This window comes from Stegodyphus dumicola, chromosome 8, assembly GCF_044657685.1.
Source record: "Stegodyphus dumicola isolate Sdum_Otavi_A_Nest chromosome 8, ASM4465768v1".
NCBI classification, from domain to species: domain Eukaryota; kingdom Metazoa; phylum Arthropoda; class Arachnida; order Araneae; family Eresidae; genus Stegodyphus; species Stegodyphus dumicola.
The window spans coordinates 56964430-56976753 of record NC_140775.1 but is presented as its reverse complement, the minus strand read 5'-3'; the positions used below and the strand labels follow the sequence as shown (position 1 = coordinate 56976753).

The following is a 12324-nucleotide window of genomic DNA, read 5'->3' as shown; positions in this document are numbered from 1 at the left end:
ATGTGGACTCCACGTTTTATTATGTGCGGGGGGGAGGGAAGGGGAGGAATCAAATGCACATGCGTAAAGCATACAAAAAAAAATCTGAAAGGTTGACAGATTTTAAATTACATCCAAAGGGGCACGTTTTTAATGTTTTGTGTGTTACCTTTATTTACTAAATATCATGTTCTTTGCACTTAAACCATAAAGTTCAGTTCAACAGCAATATTGCAAAATAATTTTAAAATGAGCATATCTTTAGAATTTCCGATACACAGTTCCTCATGCTGCAGTTAAAAAGGTTTCTCTCCCCTTGCCATTGCTCGCTTTTAAATCGTTGAGTTTGTTACTAAAAAATTCGTTAAAGTTTTACAAAATATGAAATAGATAATAAAACAAATTTCAAATTTGGTCTTCCAAATGCCCATATTCGTAGGAGGATTATGTCATTCAAAATTTGATGGCTTTATGTACCGTTATTTTATCACAATGCAAGAAATATACATACATTTATGGAGATTTTTCATTATTTAATTTCTTCAAATATAATGCAGGACTCTAACGTTTGGTGGCAAAAGTTTAAAAAGTGATTCGTTGTTTATAGTGAATCAACGCAAAATCACAAAATGAAAACAATAGTCCTTCAGGGACAAAGCCCCTTAAAAAAAAGTTGCTGGTGGCTTTGAGGTCTGGATTTTAGAGCATTCCGGATACTGAACGTCCGAATCTCAGACTTTGTACTGCTTATAATTGATGCTATTTGTAGATACTTGCTTGACTCACTTTAAACATATTTATATAACTGTCTACTTAAGCATTACCTAAATAGGAATGTTACCTAAACTAAAAACTGCTTCAAAGAAATAAGGAGACAGTTAGCCTGCTATAACTTCTTTAAAAATCTGATAATCCAAAAATCATTAAATCACCTTCCTTTATATACTTTATATACTTATTCCTTTATATGCATTTGAATTTTGTCCCTGAGGAAGCCTTCGTATCTGTTGGGAATTTGTATTCATTTCTATTTGCCATGAACATGAAAAATGACACCACTGAGAACAGATCAAGTATAACCAGCTTAGGTGATGTACAGCTGCATCAAGATGATGATTTACATTTCATGAGTGAGCATTCTGTGGGCTTACGAAAGTGTTTCAATGTTATATGGTTACCAAGGAAGTACAGGCGTTTCCCAAGACTACTGAAACGTCATGGTTTCATCCTGAACAAAAGTTTCTGCATAAAGTAGTGAAGACTCCAACAGCATCAATGGATAATTAAGTGCTCAACCGAATAACTAAGCTTTGCAGCCAAGCACTCCACTATGCTTCATTCTGATTTCATTCCTCTATGACCATGGATTCTGCTTATCTCGTATTTTTATTACTTATTTGTAACTTCCAGTGTAACGCAAATTTAATTTTGGTGCATGTTGTACAAAGGAAGGATAGTAAATAAATAAATTATTTGTTCCAATAATGGTTCATTCTATTTAATAATCCTTTCCACATAATGCAAATTTGTAATTTTCTCTTCCGTCAAACTTATTATTAATAAAAAAATGGTTACCTTAATTTTAAAGCAACAAGAAATCTTAGAAAGAATATTGGACCTAAAATTTTCATTTATTCAATCAGAAAAACTATTTTAAATTATATCCACATCTTCTATAATATTTTTGTTTTATACATATTTTTCATTATTTATTCACAAACACATTAAGAATTAGCAAAATGAATAAAACATTAACTCACTGAAGGAGAAATTTCTGAGGTAGATCTGTTTATATTGTAAAGTGATAATTCACCTCTGTTAGAACCAGATACTGCAAACTGAGAATACACCGGATGCCATGCTATAGCAGTAATTCTTTTTTCGAATGGACCTAATATATCGAAAGTTCTGTACTTGGATATCTGATTCAAAATCACAGTCTTCTTCAACTGTAATATACATTATGAAAAATTATAATAAAATGTTACTTTTAAAATGTTAAAAACACTTGAAGCTGATAAAAACTGTAAAACTAAATATGCATGCAAATACTTTCACCTACCTTGAATTCATGAGCAACTTCTGGATAAAATACTCATTACTAAGCATAAAATTCTAGAGCATTAACATAAGAAAAAATCATGCTAAATGACCAGATAATTGTTTTTTTAAAGTAGCTTTGCTATAGAAGTAGTTAACATATGGATTTAATAATTCTAACTTGCGAGAACAATTACATCAAAAACTAAAGACTAGTCAACATAACTTTCTATTAATTGATTAATAAAAATGAACAAACAACACTAAACACTATGCAGATTTAGTAATTATACATTGTTTCTTAAAATTTAAGAACACAATGCAAATGTTCAAACAGTGAACATATCTGTAGATCTAGCAGGTAAAACTTATTATTGTTATCAATGAAGTTGTGAAATACCAAATTATGTGTCTAAAAAAGCAATTTGCCTTTTGAAAAAATACACAAATTATGCATATGATCATATGACTTGTCTGTACCTAGAAGTTTCAATTTTTAAAAGAAAACACATTCTTTTTGGAATAACATAGAATTTCATAAAGAAAAAGTACATTTGGTAGTCTTTTAAAGTTCCCGAGTTGTGGGAAAGTTTAAGGGACAAGAATCTATTAAGGAAGACATTAATTTCTTATTTCATAGGTCAATCTGTGATTTCTCTTTTATAAAAGTAATCTGAGATAAACAGAACAGCAATCCAGAGACCTATTAAATCTTTCTGGTCTTTCTAGAATTGCAATGTCTCTGATGACTAATACATGGCACAATGGGCAAAAAGCAATCAACAAGTAAGCATACTAAGTATTACTGTAATATAGTTTGGCATGCAACCTTCACTGATATTCTGCCAAAACACAGACTCATTCAAAAGGAGTGTTATTACTACTCACTGCAACATGAAAAGTTATGTGAAGACCTTGAGAAAAAGAGAATTTATATGCTCAAGGGAAAGAAAATCCCCATCTGTCCATCCTATTTTGAGAATTATTCGGTCTGAATGGCGCACATGTGTTTGCGTTAATGGCCGTGGATGATGAGGTCGAACTATTAAAAGAATATAAGTGCATGCCAGTATTAAGGGACAATGACTAAAAAGCAGACAATACTATATCTAAACACAAAAATGTTTTTTTCTTTTTAGCATAGGCCCATAGAAACGTGATTAAAATACAATAACAGCTTGCCTATCTGTGAAACTAAGGAAATAACTAATACTTCAGTAATAATAACAGGAAAAAAAGGCAATACTTTGTACATTCTGTTGTTTGTATTTTATATATTTAGATAGATGGATAAAAAGAATTCTTGAAGCACTATTAGATATCATAATTAATGAATATGAGACAAATACTTCCATGACATTTTCTTGTATTTATTTTCTTTATTGCTGTATTAGAATAATGTTGTGATTAACGCATTGAGGTAGGATAGATATAAGGGAAAGGCCCTAACCAGTTTTCCCCATGCACTGCTTTGAAGAACTCGTGATCCTTTCGTGGTTACCCACTCAGTGATTTACAATGATCAATGGATTTTGGCATAATCGGATGTAAATATTTAGTAATTACGTCATAAATATACATATAAATGTTTTTAACAAACATCTTCTATTCTTATTTTTGATTTACATGCATAATTTGTATCCGGGAAGTTTCCAAATAGACAAAGGTTTCTAAACTACTTTGGGTTTCTAGAAAACTTTGATTCTCTACTCTTTTTACATTGCCAATTTTAATTATTTTGATTCTTTGTCAATTTGCTTTCTAAATTTCTCATTTGTTTTCTAAATTTCTCAAAATTCCCTTTTTAAAAATTTTTTAGTAATTCACTACATTTGATTTTCTTTTGGTTTTAAATTACTATACCCAAGCCTATATGGATGATGAAACACGAATTGAGTAATTGAAGAGTTAGGTTTGGAGGCAACTTCCTCTTGATAAGATATGTCTCCTGCCTGCTCAACAATTATTCACTATGCAAATTATTTAGTCTTAAAATTTATTTAGGATTAAATTATTTTAGGGGATATTATATACTTATTCATGTATTTTGATATTTGCACTTAATTTACATATGCTCTCAGAATTTAAATGATACTGTAGATTAGTAGCAATATTTAATTATTTGTTTGCAATTAAAATTTCACAATTTAAAATTTTAATTTTAATTAACTTTAAATTTGCTTTGTACGAATAGAAAATGTTTGTTAAATTCAAATTTCATTCCTTGCAGCAATGGTGCAAGGGAATTATTTAAATTTAATTTATTATTTTTCCTTATGAAACATATAAATGTATGTATTTTCTTCTTCTACAATGTTTCAGAGTTTTAAGTATGTAAAAAGTATACAATTTTAAACATTTCATTCTGAATGGAATTAAATGCTATACTTTTCATAGAACAGTTTACTCAGAACGATTTAATTTAAATGAAATACTTTCACAAGTTTTCGTTAATTACATTAGAAAAAATTCTTAAGGTAATTCGATTTTATTTGGTTAAGGATTACAAAAATTAAGATCAAAGTATATTTCTTTTCTATTTATAGAGCGTCTTCCTAAAATACTTTTCAAATACTACATGATTTTTAAGCTTCTGATGCATCTTTTAAATAAAAAAATCCAAGTCAATTTATAATTAATGCTCTATTCGATACATTTCAAATTAGAGCACCTTTTATTTTAATAGTGAAATATGTTAAATATTGGTGCTCCTTTCCTTGTACTTAACTTTTTCAGAATATTTGTGAAAGGGAATAAGAAAAGGATTGTTTTAAATAGTATTATTTAAAGCTTTTAACTGAGTTATTATAAAATGTAAGGGAATAATTCTGTTAATTATACTTATCAGATTTATTTTACCCTTAATTTCAGCAATACATATTCTAAAACCCTTCTTTATTACTTCCTTAAATATGCAACTCATAGAATTCGCTTTACAATACCTTTTAACAGATTGCTTTCCAATAGGAACAATTCTTGCTTAAATAGTTTTATAAATGTAGTTGTCAACAGGATTTCAATTTATGTTTGCAATTCACTGTTAAGGTTATTATATATTTAGGTAATACTTATAATCACTATAAATTTAGATTCATTTCATAATTAGATTTATTTGATTTAAAACATTTTGGCATTTGAAACATAAAATAAAAGTAGTGAATACTTTATCAAGGCTTTCGAAAGACATATACAATTTTAAAAATACAGTACAGTATTTTTCATTCTTTAAGCATAACATTTTTGCTAAAATCTATATTTTTGCAGTTCAACAATTAGAATTTTATAAAACAAATTCATAATCAAAAGTGCTGTTGTTATTATCGAAAAATAACAAAGATGTGATTTTTGCATAAATGTCACTAAACTACACAAATTGCTATTATCCATCACACAATGTATGTTTCTTTTACATGGAAATGTACCACTTTTCGATTTGTATGAAACTTTCATGTGTTGAAATACTATCAGAGCGCTGTCAAGGGAGCTTCTAAATGAAAATAAAAAAACACCCCGTCTGGAGACTGAAGCCTCGGTGCAATGCTTCACTCATAATGCGGAGTTGGCCCCTCCTTCCTTTCTTACCTCCATGGATTAATGTCTGTATTGATTCCTTTCTGCTGATAATTCAGCTTCTGTGCTTGGGTTAGAAAGGAAGAAACAGGGTTAGAGTTGATGGCTAATCTTTGGAATATGGTAACAGGTAGTTTGGCGATATTTTGGTAAGGCGATAAAAGTTACTAGCTAGGACTTTAGTAGTATACATGGATAAAGTCAAGAGTGTGTGCAATGCCATTTTCGTGCAATTCTGGGATGTTTTTGGTACTTACGTATTATCGCAACCAGGTCAAAATTGGCATAAATTGCGAAATTTGGCAACCCTACGTGTTATACGTAGTTTTGTAAAAAGAGCATGTGGAGATTCACAAAATTTTCCTGCATTTTTGTGCAAATTTTTGTAATTTATGAGAAAATAGCAGCGTACATGGATAAAGTGAAGAGTGTGCGCAATACCATTTTTGTGCAATTCTGGGATGTTTTTTTAAGTAAAAATAAGTCGACGTGTACATGGTTATGGCGAATACGGTTTTTAATCAGTGCTAAAAGAAAAAGCCAAAAGATTTCCACCGAAAAAATAATTCTGCAACTTATTCAAATTCGAAACTGGAAGGGTTTAATTGCTATTTTATATTTTAAAAGAAAATAATATAAAAAACTGTATTAAAAATTATCTGTAATTAATAAATGTACATTTTCTTTCTATTCATACTTTTTTACTCAAACTTACAAATAGCGTCAAAACTTACAAATAGCGTCAACCTGGTTGCGATAATATGCAAGTACCATGTTTTTTAAGGGAAAATAGGTTGACGTGTACATGGATGATACCGTGCATGTGCAATTCTTAAAAACGCGGCAAGCAGTTTGCGATTCTGCACTTTCTCCCAATTTCACACCTAATCTTCGTCATGATTAAGCATTTTTGTTCCATAAAAGTTCTAGTAGAAGCGTAATTCGGCTAGCAGATTGTTGGAAAAAATGTTGAGTAAAAAAAAAAAAAAAAATGCCTTTACTTTGTGAAAACAAAATGGCGTCCAAAACAAAACTAGCAGGTTGCTGTAGCAGGGTTGGTTGCCAAATTTTCGTCAAAAAATCGTTAAGTTACCATAATCCAAAGATGAACCGAGTTGACTTTCGAGTACTCCTTGTATTATCGCGAAGTTGTTGTTTCATTTATGGCAACCTGAGTAGTTGAATATTATAGAAACCCTATTATGACGTAATTGTTTGCATTATTCGGTGAAATTTTGAATCATGGGATGTTTTGTAAGGGCTTTTGTGATGTGTGTTGGTTAGGAAGTACATTGCTTGTTTCATTGTTTAAACGGTAGAATGGCTGAATGTAGTAAGATTAATTTGAAGTTTCTGTACTATTTAGAATGAAAGGGAAAAGTGCATTAATTGACTGGTGTGTAAATGAAGGTTTACTTATAGCCATTTTCTGGACAGTCCACAACTACGTAGGATATTTTTTACTCTTATTTTTGTGAATTTATGTGGCAACGCCGATATACGGATTCTAGTTCAGATAATTTTAGGAAGTTTTTGGATGCTGTTAAAGAATTTTGTGTGCCACAGACTGAAGACGAACGAATTTCTAAATAAGGTATGTGTATATTTGCTTTGTGTAGTGCTTAAATACATAACAGGTTTTTCCTTTTTATGTTATTTTATTGTTTGGTTTAAAATGTAGTTTATTTAGATTATGTATTTTTTGTTTGCCTCTACTGTAGAATTGGCTGCTCCTTTGATGTTTTAAGTGAAAGTATATCAATGTATACATGGGCAAAGGGAGTGCGCAAAGCCTAGTTTGTGCAAATCTCTGATGTTTGTTTAAGTGAAAATACGTCGATGTGTACATGGATAAAGTCAAGGGAGTGCAAAATGGCATTTTTGTGCAATTCTGGGATGATTTTTTTTTTAAATGAAAATAGGTCGATATGTACATGGATCCCGAGTTTGTGCAATTCTTTGTCTTGTTATTTTGGTTTTGTGTAGCGGCGGTTTTTGGGTAAAAATCACCGCTACACAAGCCAAAATAGCAAGTCGAAGTCAATTCGGATCATTTATTAAAATGTCGTGAAATTTCTTACATGAGTTGGTCAAATTATATTTTACCCTTAATACAGATTTTAAAGTTTTAATGTTCAAGTGCATTTTTGCAATTGTCCATATTTTATTCTACTACAAAAAACACATTCTGTTGCTGAATTTGTTCCTGGAAGGAAGAGTGCATGTTCTACAATTTTCAAAATATTTTCATAAGGAATATTATCCTGTTTAAAATGAAGGAATAAGTCCATCCATTTTTTGTCTGTTTCCACATTTGCAGACAACCAACATTTAATTTTTTCTTCTTTAACATATCTTTTTACCAATGATACCTCATCAAAAAGATCATTTTCGCAAATATTATTTTTCGGAAAATGGTTACTAATATATTAAAAAGATTGGTTGATCTTTACATTATGGTAACTTGGCGTTTTTTTGGCGAAAATTTGACGACCAACTCTCCTACAGCAACCCTCTATTTTTTTTCCCGCCGCCATTTTGTCTTCACAAAGTAAAGACATGTTTCTTTTCTTTTTATCTACTGAACACTTCTTCCAACAATCTACTAGCCGAATTACACTTATGCTAGAAATTTTATCTAACAAAACTGCTTAATCATGACAAATATTCACTGCAAAATTGGGAAAAAGTGCACAATACCATACTCCTTGCACGTTTTTCAAAATAACACATACACATAAACCATGTACACGCCGACTTATTTTTACTTAAAAAAACATCCCAGAATTGCACAAAAATGGCATTGTGCACACTCTTCACTATATCCATGTACACTGCTTTTTTCTCATAAATCAGAAAAATTTCACGAAAATACATGACAATTTTCTCAATCTTTAAACCTGGTAAAAAGAACATATTTGAAATTACCTGATCGCGAAAAAGTATTTACCCTTTCCAAATATGAACATTTCCACATATAAAATAAATAAAATATCCAAAAACTTTACCTCTAAATCATCTATTACATTATACACGTCACCAACGAATTCATACCGCAAGCATTACAAATACTTAGTATCAAATATTTAAATTATTTCCATGCACGTTTACTTCAACTTAAACGTATACCAAATTCCTACAAACATAAAATTCACAAAATAACTATCATTTAATTAAAATATCACTAAACCATGTACACGTCGACTTATTTTTACTTAAAAAACATCCCAGAATTGCACAAAAATGGCATTGCGCACACTCTTTACTATATCCATGTACACTGCTTTTTTCTCATAAATTAGAAAAATTTCACGAAAATACATGACAATTTTCTCAATCTTTAAACCCGGTAAAAAGAACATATATGAAATTACCTGATCGCGAAAAAGTATTTACCCTTTCCAAATATGAACATTTCCACATATAAAATAAATAAAATATCCAAAAACTTTTACTTCTAAATCATCTATTACATTATACACGTCACCAACGAATTCATACCGCAAGCATTACAAATACTTAGTATCAAATATTTAAATTATTTCCACGCACGTTTACTTCAACTTAAACGTATACCAAATTCCTACAAACATAAAATTCACAAAATAACTATCATTTAATTAAAATATAATTAAATTCAAAAACACTACTTAAAATATAAATGAGCACATACATTAAATTAATAAAAATTACCTTACAATCCTAATTACTTTAAACTAAATCATTGCTAATAACAATTTTCCCAATAATACCAAATTCCTTTACTTCCACCTTACATTTAGAACAATGCATAAAAATAATATCCTCAAATAATTAAAAATACTAACTTACCTAATCTTCTTCAGAATCTTGATTACGTGTCCGATAAACTTTTCTTTAGTTACGGCCATGGGATCCAAAAATTCACGAACACTGTTTCACACAACACAGAATAAACCAAATACAAAATTTCCAGATTTTTTCCCGATTTCCCCCCTTTTCCGATTAAAGAACCGTAATTCGTCCATTAATATCACATGACATATCCCATGATCTCTCATTTCCCTCACACAAAATAATGCGTAATCGGAACTGAGTACTGCTCACATTATTACCAAAGTCCCAGGTAGTAACCTTTATCGCCTCCAAAATGTCGCCAAACTACCAGTTACCATATTGTAAAGATCAACCAAAAGATTTTCCACATATTCCCATAAAATCTCCTTTTTTAGTGTCAACCAAATCTTTTATATTCGATTTCTGCGCTTTCACAAAAATCCTTCAAACTTTCAACAGGCACAGTATATATATATAAATATGAATAAATTTTTGCAATAATATTTTCAAAATCCACTGGAAGTAAGTCAGATGCTGTTTGAATACTACTGTGTAGAATGTGTGCTGCACAACCTACTCCAATAATTTTTTGGTTCAAATGTTCATTAAGTTTCGTAAAAACGTTACTGATGCTTATTCTAGCTTTTGCGCAAAATTTGAGTTAGTGTTATCCGCACAATAGGCAATAATTTTATGGTTCAAATTATTCTTTTTTTAAATAGTACTTAATGAATCAAAAATTATTTGTGAAGTTTCACCCGGCAATGAAACAAAATTTAATATTCTAATTTTAATCCCTGTTTCTGGATCAAAAAGTCTAACAATTGTGGGAAATAATTTTAAATCTTTGTGGTTGGAAGCATCATAATATATGGATATAAATGTGCATTTATCTAATTCTTTCTGCAATTGTAAAAGCGAATATAGTGAAAAAACATTACAAATAATTGCTTCGGTTTTTGTCCTTGCACATGTAATTTTTTTGTCGTACAATGTTTTGATCATTTGCGATGTACAGTCAAGTGATCTGAAACTTTGATTGTGGATTATGGTGTGGAAAGCAAATAGCCCTTCAGCTAATGCTAGCTGTTCCTTCGTTAACAATACATATTCCTTGACGAAACGTAACAACAGTGATCGAACACCACCGAGTAAATCTAACTCGTTACATCGCCTCATTTTGTTTACGCTGCATGCATGTTATGTGTTTTTTTTTTATTCATGTACTTTTTATTTCTTTATATTTACTATAATAACTAATAAATAATAGGTTATATATTTTTACAATACATTTAAAATAAAAAATGCAGATGTTTTCTAAAAAGCAGGACATTTTTAAAAATCGGCGAGAAGCGGGACAGTCTCCAAAAAGCGGGATTGTCTCGCCAAAATCGGGACATGTGGTCACTCTACCCTCACATCTCCTACAGCAGCAGGGCCAGATTAAGACTTTTAAAGGCCTTAAGCACTTAAAATATTTTGGTGCCAATATAAAAATACAAAATAAAAACTTCTGAAATTTATTAAGGCAAATACATAATTTGCAAACTAACATATTAGAAAAATTCTCACAGCTAAAAAAAATGTAAACTGATCTTCAAACCACTCTTTCTCATATTAATTCAAAATTCCTAAAATACAGCAATTGCATTTTTAAATTATTGAAAAAGGAAAATTAAAAAATTAAGTATACTTGTTTCTCACAAACTCGCAATTCCTCAGAAGGGTTTTCATCCGCAGAGAACCCGTTGGCGCCGTTGCATTCTTACTCGCCAAGCTCGCGGTTTATCGACGATGAGCCGAGCCGAGCCGTAAACGTGATTTATAGTGCATGTAAATTCAAGTTAGCAGATAAAACAATATATTAAGCATATGGTAGTAAAAATTCACAGATAATATGCATGTAGATGTAAAACTAAACGGTTAAACGTGATATACGAAAATAAATTTGTATTAAATTCAAGTTAGCACAGAAAGGAATATATTATTAAGCATAATTCCAGTTAACACAGAAAACAATATATTCCTTACACCAGCAGTGATTTGCTAATTTTGATGACCATGGTGGTGCATCAAACTATTCTGTCATCTTAGATAATCAATAATATTTTTTTATTTCAATTTAATCATCTATTTATGTCACACCTGCCATCCTCTGAAAGGTTATTGTTAGAAAAGCATTAACAATATATTATCTTGTTAAAATTTTACGCCATAAAAATTGATTTATTCTCATAATTTTAGATGACAATAACCAATAATAAAAATAAAAGCATTACTTAATTATTTTAAATGCACATGCGCATTTTTGCGGTTTACGAAATCAAATTATTTTAGACTTTGGAAACCTCATGGTTCTTAGAGCTGTTAATAATTAAGAACAAAACGTGAACAGCCGTGTTACAAATTAGCATTCACCCCTCCTTTCATCCCGAACCGAGAACCGGCATCTATCTACGAAAATATTTCTATTCTATCTATTCGTTGTTAAAAATTCAGAAAAAATAATAATAAATAAGAAGAGAATAATATAAATCTGCAAATGCGAACAACCACAGTGTTAATTCAACAAAATACACGCAAGAGGAATGGTTGCAAACTTCGAACAAGCGAATAGGATCAAAGAAATTCTTTGAATAGGATATATCTGATGGGTTACCAAGTTTGAACTATTATCGCCAAAGTTGGCGATGTTTACATTTACCGGGTTCTCTGCGGAAGTGCTTCCCAACAGAATTTCACTTTACCAGACAAAAGCCTGATAGCCTGAATAATTCTTCCTAACGAATGCCTTTCCCAGATTTAGAAATGCAAAAAACAAACTGAATTCTGATTTATTCACTAATACAGAATACAATACATAGAAAGAAAGTGTGGTAAGAAAGAACTACTTGTTTCATATTTAGAGAAAAATAGGCC

At 30.4% G+C, this 12324-nt stretch overlaps 1 protein-coding gene across 2 annotated transcripts in view; it reads right to left on the bottom strand.

The window, feature by feature from the left end:
- Positions 1-12324, bottom strand: part of LOC118197059 (DNA damage-binding protein 2-like) — a 60092-nt gene that overhangs the window by 46349 nt on the left and 1419 nt on the right. Inside the window, exons 1-2 of one of the 2 annotated variants that reach the window (XM_035368535.2) lie at positions 5602-6009; positions 1740-1928 (exon numbers count right to left, since the gene is read on the bottom strand). In XM_035368535.2, the coding sequence (XP_035224426.1) occupies positions 1740-1928; positions 5602-5607 (195 nt within the window). In that variant the 5' untranslated portion in view covers positions 5608-6009. Of the gene's footprint in view, positions 1-1739; positions 1929-5601; positions 6010-12324 lie in introns of those variants that run through there. The other variant, XM_085821874.1, reaches the window with a different exon arrangement.